A 21,025-nucleotide genomic window follows, 5' to 3' on the forward strand; every position below is an offset into this window, starting at 1 on the left:
AACATTGTCTCAGATGGATATGGCTGTGATTTTGTCCTATAATCTCTTAGAAAGATTTATAGTTCTAAATACCCTATCTTAGTCAAGCAGACACAATAGTCTAGTGGATACGCAACTGAGCTACAGTGAGAGAGGTCATCAGTTCGAATCCAGCGTGGGGATAATAGCTACACATAATTATTACTTATATAATTCTTGTATTTTGATAATTTAATTTTTGTAACGTTTTTATATATGTATATGTGCATAGAGGGAGACAACACCAGTCGCCATCAATAAGAACCAAAATGATGCTTCTCGTTCCCTAGGCAAACATGATAAACCCAATTTAACGGGAATCACGATAATACAGCCTTATCCTTTAAAAAAGCTAATCAATAACGACCATATTGTTTATTTCACCCATCTCACTTCCCATTTTAGATATTATCAGGGAACACGCCCAGCTAGATTATCACCTGGATATATCTTATACCAAAAAATACACACAATGTGTGTATTATGGACCTCTCTATTCATCATATGAACTGATGTATAGATATCTCTATAAATGATCTAAAGATTATTAAACCAGAATTAACTCAGATACAGTTATATCTTATATATATTAAAATGAGGATATAGCCAATCAACATATTAGATATAGAGAGAAAAAGGTAAGGAGAAAACAATGGAATTTTCATTTACACATTATTTAGCTCAATATTTTCATTAAGACCCAGAGGAAACAGTGTATCCAGAACACATATCCAATAGGCTTCCCTATTGCAGAGGAGGTTATATCTGTCCCCACCTCTAAATGTCTGCTTTATATGTTCTATTCCCTGTATATGTAGAACCCCACAGTCACCTTCATGTAAAGAATTAACGTGTCTAGGTACACTGTGATTCGTTGATTTTTTATTTATTAATCTTCTGTGTTCCAAGAACCTGGTGTTAAGAGAACGTGTGGTTCTGCCAACATATTGGCTCCCACAATTGCACGAAATTAGATAGACCACAAATGTAGTGTGACAATTTATGTTGCCCAGAATATCAAAAGATTTATTGGTTCTACAAGATAAGAATAGGGTACTCTCTTTAATGTATCTGCAGGTAATACACTTAGATCTGTTGCATCTATAGCAACCTGTTCTAAGAACACTCGGATTGGAGCTTATGAGACTCTGTTCATTGGACATTGAAAAATGACTGGGAGATAGATAGTTTTGTAAATTCATAGTTTTTTTATAAATAATTTTTACTTCTTGTTTAAGGGAGTCTGCAAGGACTCTATCCATTTTTAATATAGGGAAATTTTTCTTAATTATATTTCTAACTGAATTTGAAGCACTGTTGAATTTGGAAATAAAAACTGGTTCATGGTTAATTAGAGCTGACAAAGGGGGAGTAACAGAATCACTCAACATGATGAGTTCTTCTCTGTCTCTCATAGAAGTCTGAGAGAGAGCTTCATCCAAAACCTCCTGGGGATAACCCTGTTCCCTAAATGATTGCGTGAGCTCAGTGCTCTGTAGTTTAAAATCAGAGTCACTCGAGCAATTCCTCTTCAGCCTTAAATACTGACTTTTGGGGATATTCATTAGCCAAGGGCGATAATGGCAGCTTGAAAAATTCAAAAAGGAACTGCAATCTACCTTTTTCTTAAAGGTTTTTGTCGATAATTCACCCATATCCTGCTTGACATGTAGTGCAATATCCAGGAACGTGATCTCTGTATTATGTATTGTGCTGGTGAAAGTGAGGCCATACGTGTTAGAGTTTAAAAAATCAACAAATGCAGTGACAGAAGAAAGATCCCCATTCCAAATAGGGTCCGTCCCAGATATATTGATCCTCGAGGCGTCCCATATATAAGTTTGCAAAGCTAGGGGCAAACCTGGTGCCCATGGCGTTACCATGTGTCTGTAAATAATAATCACCATTAAACGTGAAATAATTCCGTTTTAATATAAAGTGAATTGCATCTAAAATAAATTGGTTAAGGTGAGGGGAAAGTGCTGGTTCTAGATCCAAATAGTGTTTAATTGTTTGTATTCCATTTTTGTGAGGGATATTCGTATATAATGATTCTACATCACAGGTGACTAATAAATAGTTCTCCTGCCAACTGATATTCTTAATCAGCTGCAGGAAGTGAGTAGTGTCTCTAATATAAGATTTAAGATTTTTGACAAACGGTTGTAAAAATGAATCCACAAAAGCTGAAAGGTGAGAAGTAAGAGAACCCACTCCCGATATAATGGGACGACCAGGGGGTGACGTGAGGGACTTGTGTATATTCGGGAGGTGATAGTAAGTAGGGATAATAGGGTGAGTGTTAAACAAAAATTGATATTCAGTCCTGGAGATTGCACCACACGCCAAGGCTCGTGTCAGCATCTCCTTAAGTTCTTCAGCGAAGCCCAAGGTAGGATCCCCATGAAGTTTGGTATAAAAAGTGTTATTATTAAGTTGCCGATAGGCCTCCTGTAGGTAATCCGATACATTTTGGATAACAGTCCCTCCCCCCTTGTCAGCTTTCTTAATTATAATAGTGTTGTCTCTTTGTAGAGTCCTCAAAGCACGTCTCTCATTACTGTGTAGGTTATCTCTAACCTTTCTTTTTCTATTTCTTTTGCTTTTTCCTGTCCTTTCACAGAGATTTTTAAAATCCTGTAAAGTAGTAGTGTAAAATGTTTCTATATATCCACTTTTATAATATGTCGGATAAAACTCACTTTTATTACGGAACAAATTACCATTATTAGTACGTTTCACGTAAAAAATAGGAACTATTTCTGATGTAGCTCCCTCCAATATTAGGTCTGTCAATATATCTAAAGTAGATTGATCATTTGAATCTAGTGTTATGGGAACCCCCATGATACCTTTATTCTTTAGAGTTTTATTATGAAAGTATCTCTTTCTACAGAGATCACGTGTGTATCTATTAAGTTCGATGTAGAGGTCGAAGAATTGAGGATCTTTAGTGGGTGCAAATTTCAACCCTTTAGCCAAAATGGCTTTTTCATTCTCAGATAAATTTCTAGATGACAAATTGAATATCCCTTTATTCCTTATTTTTGTTTTAAGCTTTTTTTCGGGATTCCTTTCTTCCTCCTCTACATCCTCTAAGTTTGATTCTCTTCTTCTTTTTGGTGACTGTATTTCTAGGGGGCTGAATCTGTTTCGGTTCTTCCAAATGGGATATAGTTCCCGTTCTAAAAAATGGGAGGAGTTGGTGGTATTGTTTGGCTCCTCATATCTAGTCGACACTTGATGGGGATTTTTTGGCCTAGCCCCCTTTTGGATGTACTCTCTTACATGTCCCGAGGTTGTAGCTTGAGCTGACAGGGATGTTATTGGTCTTTTATCGTTTCTTGGGTCAATTCTTGGGTTACCTCTAGAAGGAGGAGCATTAGTTCTTTGATCTTGTCTATATTGCATATTTCTATTACCATTATTTTTTGGAGGGTTTAAAAATGGCTTTTGATAACCAGATTGATTATACATATCCATTGTTCTTCTCCCACCCCTATTATAGGAGTGCACTATATTGTTGGAATAGTCATATCTATCTCTATCCAATTTTTTATTTTTATTGGAGATAATCTCCTTCTCAAATTCTTCTACTTTTTGGTTCAGAACATAGTCACAGTTATTAAAATCTGATCTTATATTAAAGGGTTCCAACAGATTTTGTACCTTCTCTATTTCTGCACAGATATTAGTGACTTTGGTATCACGGTATGCTACTAAAAGCTCCATTAGAGAGAACGAACAGGTGTCTAGAATCTCGTTCCACCTTTTTTGTGAGGTCATTATCATCTTTAAAGGAACAGGACTTATGTATCCTAAGACCCCTAGGGATCATTTTTTCTTTTATATATTTAGATAAAGTCATTTTATCGAGCCAATGTCTCGTTTCTGCTTTTAAAAGATTTTCCAATCTACTAAATAGATGATGCATATCTAATGGATTTGCCTCAGTTGAAAGGGATTCAGCAGCTATACGTTCCTGTAAGAGCACATTCCGTCTCTCATTCCTTTCAATATATCTCCTCTGGGATGCCATATCTCATCAACAAATCCAATAATCAATATAGAAATATAGAAAAAATAAAATATATCAATGAACTCTAGATAAAAATTAACCTAAAAAAATTTTTAGACTAAAAAGCAGCCCAAATAGTTTGACCAGATCCAAACAATTTATATAAAACAGCATGCAATGTATACAGGACTTTGCTTAATCGGGCGCTATTATAATAATATAAATAGAATGTACCAATCAAAGCTTATTTATAAAGCAGCTCCTACGTGGCAACTGGATGCCTTATACACTGAGAAATAGATTGAATTTCAATAGAAACACTAAGGAGCGCTAATAACTTGTTAATAAAAGATATTTTTATTGATATTTAAGAATTTTTAAAAAAAGTTTAATTACCACAATATTACCAATTTATCTAGTGATTACAAGGTAACATAAACCACAATACCAATATAAAATAAATATATAAATCAGCTGATTAGCTCATATAGAAAGTGCAGTACTGCAGTCCAAATTTAAAGTCAGGAAGTCCTCCAATTTAATATAGTAATGTGTGGAATAAAGAAGACGTCCCACAACTTTTATGAAAATGATACTTTGTATTTGTTTCAAGATTCCTCGTTTTACGAGGCACTGGTCTCACCCGTAATAGCTGGTCTCCGCTGATTCCCGTCAGTGATGGTTTGCAGCATAGACTGCGGGCGGCTGAACGTGTGCCTCTTTAGTGTGTTTAGAGGAGGCGCCGCACATTCTCAGCAGTCAGTCTGCTAACGGGGCTTTTCAAGCACAGCGGTGAAGCATAAGAATGTACCGTCTCGTCAGACGCCAGCAGTGGGGAGACCTCGAAGTTAAGCAAGGTGTTGGAGAGTAGATGGAGACTACTTCAAAGGACAAGCAGTAAACGCAGCCCTCAACGCATTTCTCCTCCCCAAACGAATGGCGGTTTCATCAGGAGGTGTAGATGTCCAATGGAAGGATCAGTGGGTATTTAGGTCCTTTTGTATCCAATCAACATTGAAATGGTAATGTGCACACCTGTATTTTTACTCGGTGTTAGATTGGTTAAGTGGATGTTTTAAAACGCTTTATATCCAATCAGCTATAATAATAAAATTACAAACACCTGAGTGAACCCTCGGCGCTGCATACTTTAAATAATCAGTTCATATCTTATAATTGGTACAGGTACATTATTTAAAAAACAAAAACACAAAACAAAACAAGATTTTCAATAAGTGAATAAACATACCAAATAGAGGCACGCATCACATGAGTCCCCACATATTCATATAGCATGTATATATTAAGCAAATTACTATGCATCATAATGTATCTATTTTTATTAATATTATTTTTATTTTTATTATTATTTTCTCTCATTATGACAGGGCTCATGTGTTCCATGTCCCTTGTCAATCCACCCATATAAGTAACAGATACATATGTATATAATTTCATTTTGATTTTGATATTAAATAGAGAATGGCATCCCATAACAACAGTGTGGCCGTAATCTAGTCGAGAACATTGTCTCAGATGGATATGGCTGTGATTTTGTCCTATAATCTCTTAGAAAGATTTATAGTTCTAAATACCCTATCTTAGTCAAGCAGACACAATAGTCTAGTGGATATGCAACTGAGCTACAGTGAGAGAGGTCATCAGTTCGAATCCAGCGTGGGGATAATAGCTACACATAATTATTACTTATATAATTCTTGTATTTTGATAATTTAATTTTTGTAACGTTTTTATATATGTATATGTGCATAGAGGGAGACAACACCAGTCGCCATCAATAAGAACCAAAATGATGCTTCTCGTTCCCTAGGCAAACATGATAAACCCAATTTAACGGGAATCACGATAATACAGCCTTATCCTTTAAAAAAGCTAATCAATAACGACCATATTGTTTATTTCACCCATCTCACTTCCCATTTTAGATATTATCAGGGAACACGCCCAGCTAGATTATCACCTGGATATAGCTTATACCAAAAAATACACACAATGGGGTATATTTACTAACATTCGTAATTTTCGGAAAAAGGTCAAAGTTCAATCACGAATGACATCGAAAGTGTAAAACTGCAACTTTTTGAATTTATTACGCCTAATTTACTAAGCTGTCGTATTCGGATTTTTAATTTGTCCCGATGTCGATGTCATTCGTGTTTTTTTCCCGTTTTTTACGGCAGTGATTAGCAAAACACTGCCGACTTTATGACAATGAATCTCGGCCGGATCTGTGTGATCCGTGCTGGGGTTAATTTTTTTTTTTTTTTTAAATAAACACTGTAAAACTGAGAAAAAAAATGCGTGGGGTCCCCCCTCCTAAGCATAACCAGCCTCGGGCTCTTTGAGCCGACCCTGGTTGCAGAAATATGGGGAAAAAAATGACAGGGGTTCCCCCATATTTAAGCAACCAGCATCGGGCTCTGCGCCTGGTCCTGGTTCCAAAAATACGGGGGACAAAAAGAGTAGGGGTCCCCCGTATTTCTAAAACCAGCACCGGGCTCCACTAGCTGGACAGATAATGCCACAGCCGGGGGTCACTTTTATATAGTGCCCTGCGGCCGTGGCATCAAAAATCCAACTAGTCACCCCTGGCCGGGGTACCCTGGGGGAGTGGGGACCCCTTCAATCAAGGGGTCCCCCCCCAGCCACCCAAGGGCCAGGGGTGAAGCCCGAGGCTGTCCCCCCCATCCAATTGGCTGCGGATGGGGGGCTGATAGCCTTTTGTGAAAATGAAAAGATATTGTTTTTAGTAGCAGTACTACAAGGCCCAGCAAGCCTCCCCCGCATGCTGGTACTTGGAGAACCACAAGTACCAGCATGCGGCGGAAAAACGGGCCCGCTGGTACCTGTAGTACTACTACTAAAAAAATACCCAAAAAAAGACAATACACACACACCTTGAAAGTAAAGTTTTATTACATGCATCCACACAAACATACATACATACTTACCTTATGTTCACACGAGGGTCGGTCCTCTTCTCCAGTAGAATCCATGGGGTACCTGTTGAATAAATTCTACTCACCAGATCCAGGGTACCAGGCTCCTCGGATAATCCTTTTGTAATCCACGTACTTGATTAAAAAAAAAAAACGGAGAGCCGAGCCACGCACTGAAAGGGGACCCATGTTTTCACATGGGTCCCCTTTCCCCGAATGCCAGAAACCCACTCTGACTGATGTCTAAGTGGGTTTCTTCAGCCAATCAGGGAGCGCCACGTTGTAGCACCCTCCTGATCGGCTGTGTGCTCCTGTACTGTCTGACAGGCGGCACACGGCAGTGTTACAATGTAGCGCCTATGCGCTCCATTGTAACCAATGGTGGGAACTTTGTAGTCAGCGGTTGACCGAAAGTGACCTCACCGCTGACCACAAAGTTCCCACCATTGGATTACAAAAGGATTATCCGAGGAGCCTGGTACCCTGGATCTGGTGAGTAGAATTTATTCAACAGGTACCCCATGGATGGATTCTACTGGAGAAGAGGACCGACCCTCGTGTGAACATAAGGTAAGTATGTATGTATGTTTGTGTGGATGCATGTAATAAAACTTTACTTTCAAGGTGTGTGTGTATTGTCTTTTTTTGGGTATTTTTTTAGTAGTAGTACTACAGGTACCAGCGGGCCCGTTTTTCCGCCGCATGCTGGTACTTGTGGTTCTCCAAGTACCAGCATGCGGGGGAGGCTTGCTGGGCCTTGTAGTACTGCTACTAAAAACAATATCTTTTCATTTTCACAAAAGGCTATCAGCCCCCCATCCGCAGCCAATTGGATGGGGGGGACAGCCTCGGGCTTCACCCCTGGCCCTTGGGTGGCTGGGGGGGGGACCCCTTGATTGAAGGGGTCCCCACTCCCCCAGGGTACCCCGGCCAGGGGTGACTAGTTGGATTTTTGATGCCACGGCCGCAGGGCACTATATAAAAGTGACCTCCGGCTGTGGCATTATCTGTCCAGCTAGTGGAGCCCGGTGCTGGTTTTAGAAATACGGGGGACCCCTACTCTTTTTGTCCCCCGTATTTTTGGAACCAGGACCAGGCGCAGAGCCCGATGCTTTTTGCTTAAATATGGGGGAACCCCTGTCAATTTTTCCCCCATATTTCTGCAACCAGGATCGGCTCAAAGAGCCCGAGGCTGGTTATGCTTAGGAGGGGGGACCCCACGCAATTTTTTTAAAGAAAATAACCACTTTCCCACCCCTTCCCACTGATATACATGCACGGATCTCATGGATCCCTGCATGCCTATACAATCACGGATTAAAAAAGCAGGTCTGGTTTTTTTTAGCACTTTTTTACGAGTTGTAATTTTTCACGGCAGTGTTTTTTTTTTTTTTGCTTTGCACTTCTTAGTAAATGACCGAGATTCATACTTAAACAGCCGCGTTTTGACCGATGGTGTATTCATTCGTAATTTTTTTCTTGGACTTCCAAAAAATTACGAATGCCCTCATCACTGCCGTGATTATTGCTTAGTAAATTACCGAGATGACACTTTGATGAAAAAACGGCATCTCGGTCAAAATCGGGACCTTAGTAAATATACCCCAATGTGTGTATTATGGACCTCTCTATTCATCATGTGAACTGATGGAGAGCCCTATTCTGCCTATCTATTCCTTGCCTGGGGACACAGGAGCAGATGTACTCAGCTTTGAAGAGTGATACAGTGGAGAGAGAAAGTACCAACCAATCGGTTCCTGTCATTTTTCAAACACAGCCTGTAAAACGGCAGATAGGAGCTGACTGGTTTGTACTTTATATCTCTCCACTTTATGGGTGGAATTCAAATGTTTGAAAAGTTGGTTGGGTGTCTGTTTTTTCCTGTCTATTAGATAGGAAAAAACAGACTCCCAACTGACTTTTCAAACATTTGAATCTCCCCCTATCACTCCCCAAAGCTTAGTACGTCTCCCCCTTAAAATGGATATACACCATAATATAATCTATCCAATTTGGTTTGTTGGAACGAAAATCTTTTAATACCTAGGAGCAAATAACAATCAACCATTTGCTCCCAAAAGCCGGAAGATGGACAAAAAATGTTGTTCGGATAAATTGGTTGAACGGATTGTCTAAATGACCATTTTTTTCTGTTTTCCAGTGTTTGGGAGCAAATGGTCCATTGTCATTTGCTCCCATACATTACCAGATTTTTATTCAAACAAGAAAGATTGGACAGATAATGTTATAGAGTGTATCAAGTTTAAGACTAACAAGTCTATTTTACATATTCTTATTGCAGCCAAATCCTCCAGAATCCACTACCCATCCAGATTGTGAGGAACAAAAATTGGTTTATTGCCTCCATTAAGCAAATTACTTATCTTCTTTACCTTTCTTCCTACTTCCGTATTTCCCATTTAAAAACCAAAAAATGTTGGGAAAAGACCAATCTCAGGAGTCTCAAAAGCCTACTGGTACATTGGAGGTCATTCCGAGTTGTTCGTTCATTATATTTTTCTCGCAACGGAGCGATTAGTCGCTAATGCGCATGCGCAATGTCCGCAGTGCGACTGCGCCAAGTAAATTTGCTATGCAGTTAGGTATTTTACTCACGGCATTACAAGGTTTTTTCTTCGTTCTGGTGATCGTAATGTGATTGACAGGAAGTGGGTGTTTCTGGGCGGAAACTGGCCGTTTTATGGGTGTGTGCGAAAAAACGCTACCGTTTCTGGGAAAAACGCGGGAGTGGCTGGAGAAACGGAGGAGTGTCTGGGTGAACGCTGGGTGTGTTTGTGACGTCAAACCAGGAACGAAACTGACTGAACTGATCGCAGTTGCCGAGTAAGTGTGGAGCTACTCAGAAACTGCTAAGAAGTGTCTATTCGCAATTTTGCTAATCTTTCGTTCGCAATTTTGATAAGCTAAGATTCACTCCCAGTAGGCGGCGGCTTAGCGTGTGCAAAGCTGCTAAAAGCAGCTTGCGAGCGAACAACTCGGAATGAGGGCCCTTATTCACAGAGCCGGACCTAGGCATAGGCAAACAAGGCAAATGCCTAGGGCATTTGGTATGTCATGGGGCACAAGCAGCTTCTGCTGATTAAAATGATATGCGGCATTCCTATGTTCTGTGTGTGACTGTGGCTGTATTTGCATACAAAATGCTACGTTACAGTGTATTACTGGAAATCACTGTAACATAGTATTTCATATGCAGATACAGTCACAGTCGCACACAGAATATAGGCACGCATCGGCTCTGCATGCAGGGCTGATGGGCGACATCACTAGCAAGGACTATGCTGTTGAATGCAGAATGGCCAGTGCCACCACTCCCAGCATCGGCAAGTGTGTATGCACTTGCCGATGCTGGCCTCCTCGCTTGGTCCCGTCACCAGCGATGTCGCTGGGTACACACATCGTGTAGTGTGTCCCCAGCTTTATATATATATATATACACACTAAGCCTTGGAGAGTGATAAAGGGGAAAGAGATATGCTACAAATCTATCTAATCCTGTTATTTTACCAACACAGTCAATAACATGACAGCTAGAAGCTGATTGGCTGGCACTTTATCTCTATTCACTTTTTCTCTTTCCAAGGCTTAGTACATCTGCCCATGTAAGTACTGTATATCTGTAGCCTATAGCCCAGCGGTGGCCAACCCGCGGCTCTCAAGCCGCATGTTGCTCTTTCATCCTCCGCATGCGGCTTGATCCGCTCCCGGTGACCGCTGCCCGACACACAGCAACTTCTAAGGTCTCTCCGGCATGTGAGGAGAGGGGAGGAGAGCGCAGCGTGCGCCTCTCCTGCCCCTCTGACTCCATCGGCGGTGTCTATCTTCAATTCGGTGCTGGCCCATGAGTCAATCAAAGCTCACGGTCCGGCAGCTAAGGCTCCTGAATTAAAGATAGACACCGCCGCCGGAGTCAGAGGAACAGGACAGGTGCGCACTATGCTCTCCTCCCCTCATAGCAGCAGCACGGTGAGCAACACTTTGGGGGGGGGGGGCACTGTGGGGACATGTGTATCTGCACTGGGGGCATAGCTGTCACTGTGGGGGCATGTGCATCTGCACTGGGGGCATAGCTGGCACTGTGGGGACATGTGTAGCTGCCACTGGGGGCATAGCTGGCACTATGGGGACATGTGTATCTGCACTGGGGGCATATCTGGCACTGTAAGGACATGTGTATCTGTACTGGGGGCATATCTGGCACTGTAAGGACATGTGTATCTGGCACTGGGGGCATAGCTGGCACTGTGTGGACATGTGTATCTAGCACTGGGGGCATAGCTGGCACTGTAAGGACATGCATATCTGGCACTGTGGAGACATGCGTATCTGCACTAGGGGCATATCTGGCACTGTGAGTGCATATCTGGCACTGTTTAGACATGTGTATCTGGCACTGGGGACATAGCTGGCACTGTGGGACATGTGTATCGTGCTGCCCCAGTACTCAGTAACTCTGAGAACCCACATGTACAGGATAATGATACTGGGATACTGTCTGAGGGGGATGGTAGTTATGTGATCAGCGGCTATAAATCCCGACAGTTGGCATGCCGACTAGCAGGGACTATTTCCACCTGTGGGTGTCCACGACACCCACAGAGTGAGAGCCACAGCATTGCGAGCACAGCGAGCCCGCAAGGGGCTTGCTGCATTCCCCCCTCCCACCGGCATTCCGCCGGGATCCCCAGCAGCGGTATCGCATACCCAACCCGTCTGAGGATTTCTGTCCAATCACAGACCTGTGCTGTCAGTTATAAATTCTGCCAAAAACTGAAATACGAGACAACAGCCTACAACAGTATCTAGCTAACATGTACTAACCATAACTTATATCAAATACAGCACATAATGATGAAACACACAGCTGTGTTTCAGAACAGCATTCATTAGTGGGAAGCATTGGAGATGTTTTATCGGGTTCCTCACAGTTCTTTTAGCTACTGAAACTTAATTAACTGGATTTTCCTTTTGTGGTGTGCTTATGATTTTTAATGAGGCTCCTAAAGCCCCATTTATGACAAACCTTAATGTAATAAAAGCAAGAGATTTATGAAGAAAGCAACACTTAAGCATTTGACAGAAATCTCTTTTCAAACATAAATTAATAGATACGGAATAATCTCTAGTATGTCCTTTGCATTCAACACATTTCTACCATAACTATGGAATAATAATACAAAAACACAAAAAAAAAAAAATTGTTGAATTGCTTTCCAATTAAATAAACAAGTGCTGCTAGCTTCCAAATGTACAGCTTGTTTCTTCCGAGTCATAGATCTCTGAATCAATGTTAAAGTGGCTCTAACAACTACCACTATAACTACATTCTATTAATTAATTGTTAACATTAAGTTTCCTAATCAAAGTTTTGTCTTATTATCTTTGCAGGGTCGACATGTTAAAACAGGCCAGCTAGCAGCAATTAAGCTTATGAATGTGACAGAGGTATGTGATCAGTTTTCTATTCTATGATATGAGAAAGTCCTTTGTTATTAAGGGGAAAATGTATTATAGGATTTTGCAGGAAATCTTTCAGCAAGTGCCCCCCTTTTGTACTACTGTATATCAATGGAGCACTGCAGTGACAAGTTCTAAAAAGCTTAGCTATTTAGGGCATGACACCTGATGACTAACACCATATATAGATGGCATTTGCCATTGTAGCCTTTAGGCTACAACTCCGCATTTCTTTTCCTTCTTCTTTAATATCCACTTACACATGTAGATCTGCCAGGTCCAGGGGTTAAAGTGGAGAGGAAGGGGGCAAGGTGGAACTGAGTTCCACCACCTGTAATGGTAGAGGTAACTAGTTCCACCACCTCCATAGTCCTGCACAGAAACTCCAACAGAAAAGCCCATCCCATCTCCTACATCAATAGAGGATGCAGGAAGCCTAAGATCCTAAGGTCCTGGTGGCTCCATGGTCCTCCTCTATCTACAGCCTACCCCTCCTGGTACTCACACATGCTGTGTCTGTTCAACAGCATTCATCCCCTCCTCAGGTCCCACTGGATTCCTTTTCCAAAACGGCATATGTTACCGCTGCTGAAGTGAAGAGGAGTAGGCTCTGTGCATCTTAAAGATGAGATGACGGGGGTTGCAGGAACAAGAGAGGTAGGGTAGCTGCTGGAAGGATATAGGGCATGGAGCTGCTGGAGGGACAGAGGTAGAGATGTCTATAAGGGGTATTATGTGTATAAGTGGCACTACTGTGGTCATTATGTGTAAGGGCCACTACTGTTGTGGGCATTATGTGTAAACGGCACTACTACTATGGGCATTTTGTGTATAAGCTGCATTTCTGTAGGCATTATGTGTATGGGGCACTACAACTGTGGGCATTATGTGTAAGGGGCACTACTACTGTGGGAATTGTGTATAAGGGGCACTACTGTTGCCATGGTATATAAGGTGCACTACAGTGTGGCATAATGTGTACAAAGGGTACAATTGTTTAGCTTAATGTGAATAAAGGGCACCACTGAGTGAAGTAACCTGAATAAGGGACATTACTACGTGGTGTAATAGGAATCAGGGGAACTACATGTGGTGGTACCGTGTGGTGTAATTTGAATTGGGATACTGTTATGTGACCACGCTGCTTCTTTGTGAGATCAATGTCCCTTTGGATGGTAAGTAGGGCACTCATTTATAGTTTGCAGGGAGGTATTGAAAACACTAGCACTGGCCCTGGCCCCACTTAATGAGGGGGGGGGGGGGTAGGTGGCAAGGTCAATGAGTTCTACCACCTCTCCATCACCACTCTAAGGCCTGACCAGGTCCAAATCTGTAAATGATCACATAAGCAATCACTTTACTTTTCGCACATACAGTAGGGAAAGGGCCTCTGTTCATTCATGTATTTTTTTTTTACATTGCCCCAATAACATCATTTCATATTACAGTGATTTTCGGCAACAAGAAATCAGAAATAAATCACACTTTAGAACTGAAAGCACTGTCCCAAACTATACAAACCCTAGAGTTACTATTCAGAAAGTTTAGAACCTGCCCCAATTCCGTCCAAAAAAAAACAACTGCTTCTGGTGGGCATGTTAGTGGAAAGTAGAGATGAGCGCCTGAAATTTTTCGGGTTTTGTGTTTTGGTTTTGGGTTCGGTTCCGCGGCCGTGTTTTGGGTTCGAACGCGTTTTGGCAAAACCTCACCGAATTTTTTTTGTCGGATTCGGGTGTGTTTTGGATTCGGGTGTTTTTTTCAAAAAACACTAAAAAACAGCTTAAATCATAGAATTTGGGGGTCATTTTGATCCCAAAGTATTATTAACCTCAAAAACCATAATTTACACTCATTTTCAGTCTATTCTGAATACCTCACACCTCACAATATTATTTTTAGTCCTAAAATTTGCACGGAGGTCGCTGTGTGAGTAAGATAAGCGACCCTAGTGGGCGACACAAACACCGGGCCCATCTAGGAGTGGCACTGCAGTGTCACGCAGGATGTCCCTTCCAAAAAACCCTCCCCAAACAGCACATGACGCAAAGAAAAAAAGAGGCGCAATGAGGTAGCTGTGTGAGTAAGATTAGCGACCCTAGTGGCCGACACAAACACCGGGCCCATCTAGGAGTGGCACTGCAGTGTCACGCAGGATGGCCCTTCCAAAAAACCCTCCCCAAACAGCACATGACGCAAAGAAAAAAAGAGGCACAATGAGGTAGCTGTGTGAGTAAGATTAGCGACCCTAGTGGCCGACACAAACACCGGGCCCATCTAGGAGTGGCACTGCAGTGTCACGCAGGATGTCCCTTCCAAAAAACCCTCCCCAAACAGCACATGACGCAAAGAAAAAAAGAGGCGCAATGAGGTAGCTGTGTGAGTAAGATTAGCGACCCTAGTGGCCGACACAAACACCGGGCCCATCTAGGAGTGGCACTGCAGTGTCACGCAGGATGTCCCTTCCAAAAAACCCTCCCCAAACAGCACATGACGCAAAGAAAAAAAGAGGCGCAATGAGGTAGCTGACTGTGTGAGTAAGATTAGCGACCCTAGTGGCCGACACAAACACCGGGCCCATTTAGGAGTGGCACTGCAGTGTCACGCAGGATGTCCCTTCCAAAAAACCCTCCCCAATCAGCACATGATGCAAAGAAAAAGAAAAGAAAAAAGAGGTGCAAGATGGAATTGTCCTTGGGCCCTCCCACCCACCCTTATGTTGTATAAACAAAACAGGACATGCACACTTTAACCAACCCATCATTTCAGTGACAGGGTCTGCCACACGACTGTGACTGATATGACGGGTTGGTTTGGACCCCCCCCAAAAAAGAAGCAATTAATCTCTCCTTGCACAAACTGGCTCTACAGAGGCAAGATGTCCACCTCATCATCACCCTCCGATATATCACCGTGTACATCCCCCTCCTCACAGATTATCAATTCGTCCCCACTGGAATCCACCATCTCAGCTCCCTGTGTACTTTGTGGAGGCAATTGCTGCTGGTCAATGTCTCCGCGGAGGAATTGATTATAATTCATTTTAATGAACATCATCTTCTCCACATTTTCTGGATGTAACCTCGTACGCCGATTGCTGACAAGGTGAGCGGCGGCACTAAACACTCTTTCGGAGTACACACTTGTGGGAGGGCAACTTAGGTAGAATAAAGCCAGTTTGTGCAAGGGCCTCCAAATTGCCTCTTTTTCCTGCCAGTATAAGTACGGACTGTGTGACGTGCCTACTTGGATGCGGTCACTCATATAATCCTCCACCATTCTATCAATGTTGAGAGAATCATATGCAGTGACAGTAGACGACATGTCCGTAATCGTTGTCAGGTCCTTCAGTCCGGACCAGATGTCAGCATCAGCAGTCGCTCCAGACTGCCCTGCATCACCGCCAGCGGGTGGGCTCGGAATTCTGAGCCTTTTCCTCGCACCCCCAGTTGCGGGAGAATGTGAAGGAGGAGATGTTGACAGGTCGCGTTCCGCTTGACTTGACAATTTTGTCACCAGCAGGTCTTTCAACCCCAGCAGACTTGTGTCTGCCGGAAAGAGAGATCCAAGGTAGGCTTTAAATCTAGGATCGAGCACGGTGGCCAAAATGTAGTGCTCTGATTTCAACAGATTGACCACCCGTGAATCCTTGTTAAGCGAATTAAGGGCTCCATCCACAAGTCCCACATGCCTAGCGGAATCGCTCCGTGTTAGCTCCTCCTTCAATGTCTCCAGCTTCTTCTGCAAAAGCCTGATGAGGGGAATGACCTGACTCAGGCTGGCAGTGTCTGAACTGACTTCACGTGTGGCAAGTTCAAAGGGCATCAGAACCTTGCACAACGTTGAAATCATTCTCCACTGCGCTTGAGACAGGTGCATTCCACCTACTATATCGTGCTCAATTGTATAGGCTTGAATGGCCTTTTGCTGCTCCTCCAACCTCTGAAGCATATAGAGGGTTGAATTCCACCTCGTTACCACTTCTTGCTTCAGATGATGGCAGGGCAGGTTCAGTAGTTTTTGGTGGTGCTCCAGTCTTCTGTACGTGGTGCCTGTACGCCGAAAGTGTCCCGCAATTCTTCTGGCCACCGACAGCATCTCTTGCACGCCCCTGTCGTTTTTTAAAAAATTCTGCACCACCAAATTCAAGGTATGTGCAAAACATGGGACGTGCTGGAATTTGCCCATATTTAATGCACACACAATATTGCTGGCGTTGTCCGATGCCACAAATCCACAGGAGAGTCCAATTGGGGTAAGCCATTCCGCGATGATCTTCCTCAGTTGCCGTAAGAGGTTTTCAGCTGTGTGCGTATTCTGGAAAGCGGTGATACAAAGCGTAGCCTGCCTAGGAAAGAGTTGGCGTTTGCGAGATGCTGCTACTGGTGCCGCCGCTGCTGTTCTTGCGGCGGGAGTCCATACATCTACCCAGTGGGCTGTCACAGTCATATAGTCCTGACCCTGCCCTGCTCCACTTGTCCACATGTCCGTGGTTAAGTGGACATTGGGTACAACTGCATTTTTTAGGACACTGGTGAGTCTTTTTCTGACGTCCGTGTACATTCTCGGTATCGCCTGCCTAGAGAAGTGGAACCTAGATGGTATTTGGTAACGGGGGCACACTGCCTCAATAAATTGTCTAGTTCCCTGTGAAAGAACGGCGGATACCGGACGCACGTCTAACACCAACATAGTTGTCAAGGCCTCAGTTATCCGCTTTGCAGCAGGATGACTGCTGTGATATTTCATCTTCCTCGCAAAGGACTGTTGAACAGTCAATTGCTTACTGGAAGTAGTACAAGTGGGCTTACGACTTCCCCTCTGGGATGACCATCGACTCCCAGCAGCAATAACAGCAGCGCCAGCAGCAGTAGGCGTTACACGCAAGGATGCATCGGAGGAATCCCAGGCAGGAGAGGAATCGTCAGAATTGCCAGTGACATGGCCTGCAGGACTATTGGCATTCCTGGGGAAGGAGGAAATTGACACTGAGGGAGTTGGTGGGGTGGTTTGCGTGAGCTTGGTTACAAGAGGAAGGGATTTACTGGTCAGTGGACTGCTTCCGCTGTCACCCAAAGTTTTTGAACTTGTCACTGACTTATTATGAATGCGCTGCAGGTGACGTATAAGGGAGGATGTTCCGAGGTGGTTAACGTCCTTACCCCTACTTATTACAGCTTGACAAAGGGAACACACGGCTTGACACCTGTTGTCCGCATTTCTGGTGAAATACCTCCACACCGAAGAGCTGATTTTTTTGGTATTTTCACCTGGCATGTCAACGGCCATATTCCTCCCATGGACAACAGGTGTCTCCCCGGGTGCCTGACTTAAACAAACCACCTCACCATCAGAATCCTCCTGGTCAATTTCCTCCCCAGCGCCAGCAACACCCATATCCTCCTCATCCTGGTGTACTTCAACACTGACATCTTCAATCTGACTATCAGGAACTGGACTGCGGGTGCTCCTTCCAGCACTTGCAGGGGGCGTGCAAATGGTGGAAGGCGCATGCTCTTCACGTCCAGTGTTGGGAAGGTCAGGCATCGCAACCGACACAATTGGACTCTCCTTGTGGATTTGGGATTTCGAAGAATGCACAGTTCTTTGCTGTGCTGCTTTTGCCAGCTTGAGTCTTTTCATTTTTCTAGCGAGAGGCTGAGTGCTTCCATCCTCATGTGAAGCTGAACCACTAGCCATGAACATAGGCCAGGGCCTCAGCCGTTCCTTGCCACTTCGTGTCGTAAATGGCATATTGGCAAGTTTACGCTTCTCCTCCGACAATTTTATTTTAGGTTTTGGAGTCCTTTTTTTTCTGATATTTGGTGTTTTGGATTTGACATGCTCTGTACTATGACATTGGGCATCGGCCTTGGCAGACGACGTTGCTGGCATTTCATCGTCTCGGCCATGACTAGTGGCAGCAGCTTCAGCACGAGGTGGAAGTGGATCTTGATCTTTCCCTAATTTTGGAACCTCAACATTTTTGTTCTCCATATTTTAATAGGCACAACTAAAAGGCACCTCAGGTAAACAATGGAGATGGATACTAGTATACAATTATGGACTGCCTGCCGAGTGCAGACACAGAGGTAGCCACAGCCGTGAACTACCGTACTGTACTGTGTCTGCTGCTAATATAGACTGGTTGATAAAGAGATGTCTATGTAACTATGTATGTATAAAGAAGAAAGAAAAAAAAACCACGGTTAGGTGGTATACAATTATGGACGGACTGCCTGCCGAGTGCAGACACAGAGGTAGCCACAGCCGTGAACTACCGTACTGTACTGTGTCTGCTGCTAATATAGACTGGTTGATAAAGAGATGTCGTAGTAGTATGTATGTATAAAGAAGAAAAAAAAACCACGGTTAGGTGGTATACAATTATGGACGGACTGCCTGCCGAGTGCAGACACAGAGGTAGCCACAGCCGTGAACTACCGTACTGTGTCTGCTGCGACTGGATGATAAATGATATAAAAAATATATATATATCACTACTGCAGCCGGACAGGTATATATTATATATTATATAATGACGGACCTGCTGGACACTGTCTGTCAGCAGAATGAGTTTTATTTTTATAGAATAAAAAAAAAAACAACACACAAGTGAAGTCACACGACGAGTGTTTAACTTTTTCAGGCAATCACAATATAAGTATACTACTAACTATACTGGTGGTCAGTGTGGTCAGGTCACTGGTCAGTCACACTGGCAGTGGCACTCCTGCAGCAAAAGTGTGCACTGTTTAATTTTAATATAATATTATGTACTCCTGGCTCCTGCTATAACCTATAACTGGCACTGCAGTGCTCCCCAGTCTCCCCCACAATTATAAGCTGTGTGAGCTGAGCAGTCAGACAGATATATAATATATATAGATGATGCAGCACACTGGGCTGAGCCTGAGCAGTGCACACAGATATGGTATGTGACTGAGTCACTGTGTGTATCGCTTTTTTCAGGCAGAGAACGGATATATTAAATAAACTGCACTGTCTGGTGGTCACTCACTATATAATATTATGTACTCCTGGCTCCTGCTATAACCTATAACTGGCACTGCAGTGCTCCCCAGTCTCCCCCACAATTATAAGCTGTGTGAGCTGAGCAGTCAGACAGATATATAATATATATAGATGATGCAGCACACTGGGCTGAGCCTGAGCAGTGCACACAGATATGGTATGTGACTGAGTCACTGTGTGTATCGCTTTTTTCAGGCAGAGAACGGATATATTAAATAAACTGCACTGTCTGGTGGTCACTCACTAGTAAACTCTCTGCACTCTCTACACTTCTACAGTACTCCTACTAGTCCTAAGCTCCAGTAAATCTCTCTCTCTTATAATCTAAATGGAGAGGACGCCAGCCACGTCCTCTCCCTATCAATCTCAATGCACGTGTGAAAATGGCGGCGACGCGCGGCTCCTTATATAGAATCCGAGTCTCGCGATAGAATCCGAGCCTCGCGAGAATCCAACAGCGTCATGATGACGTTCGGGCGCGCTCGGGTTAACCGAGCAAGGCGGGAAGATCCGAGTCGCTCGGATCCGTGTAAAAAAAGCTGAAGTTCGGGCGGGTTCGGATTCCGAGGAACCGAACCCGCTCATCTCTAGTGGAAAGTACTACATAAATGGCTAAGATGTTATTTATACTTGCCAACATTCTGTCTGCCCTCTCTGGGAGGCGGAAGCCAGGTTGGCATAGTGGGTGGCGTGGCTTGGGTACATGAAGCGAAATAGATGGCGGAAAAGGGGGCATAACCGCTCAACCGTGCTATTATAGCCCTGCTACACAATCTCGAGATTACTGGCATTGTGAGGCAGGGGGTGAGGTCACGATGACGCTGTGCAGTGTGAATTGTATCATTGGACCCCCCTAAACTGCCCACTTTGGACAACTGTGTGGGGGGAGGGGGTTGTTGGCAGATGTGGGGGGATGCAGGTGGGTGGCGTCAGACTGGGAGACTTACCCACTTTTCCGGGAGGCCGGAAGTGACACGTGATTCTTGGGAGCCTCCTGGCCATTCCGGGAGAGTAGGTAAGTATGGTGGAATTCCATTTTTGCAAAAGGTAAATGACAGTGGAAGAAGCTGAACCTGTTAGCACAATGAGACAATTAAGTCAGCAATCATTTAGAAGAAAAAAGCCAGCTAAGCCAATGTCTACATACATGTATACTGTGAATAGATATTTGTTTTGGTTTATTTTTGAAAGCTATATACAAGGGAGAAAAAGAAAGACTTTGTTGGGGCACTCTTATGAAGTAGATAAAACTTAACTTTTAATTAGTTATCGTAAATATACCAATATTCCGTAGGCAAAAAAGCTTATAGGGGTAATAAATAATTTGTTGTGTACTGTATTTCACAAAAAATGTCTACCTTTCAGTAGAGTGTGTGTTCTAAAAAATTGACTTGAATAAGCCAAGGTGAAAATAATTGAAATTATCATATATGGTATAACCAGTCTTTACCTAATATATCTGATATATTTTTAATTTGCTGACTGTTTGTTTACCACTGGGGTACTGGTGAGGGTATGC

At 43.2% G+C, this 21,025-nt stretch overlaps 1 protein-coding gene across 1 annotated transcript in view; it reads left to right on the forward strand.

Moving 5' to 3' along the window:
- Positions 1-21,025, forward strand: part of NRK (Nik related kinase) — a 511,622-nt gene that overhangs the window by 160,279 nt on the left and 330,318 nt on the right. The window contains exon 3 of the mRNA XM_063937359.1: positions 12,406-12,462. Within this exon, the coding sequence (XP_063793429.1) occupies positions 12,406-12,462 (57 nt within the window). The remainder of the gene's footprint in view (positions 1-12,405; positions 12,463-21,025) is intronic.

Source organism: Pseudophryne corroboree, chromosome 8 (assembly GCF_028390025.1).
Source record: "Pseudophryne corroboree isolate aPseCor3 chromosome 8, aPseCor3.hap2, whole genome shotgun sequence".
NCBI lineage: Eukaryota > Metazoa > Chordata > Amphibia > Anura > Myobatrachidae > Pseudophryne > Pseudophryne corroboree.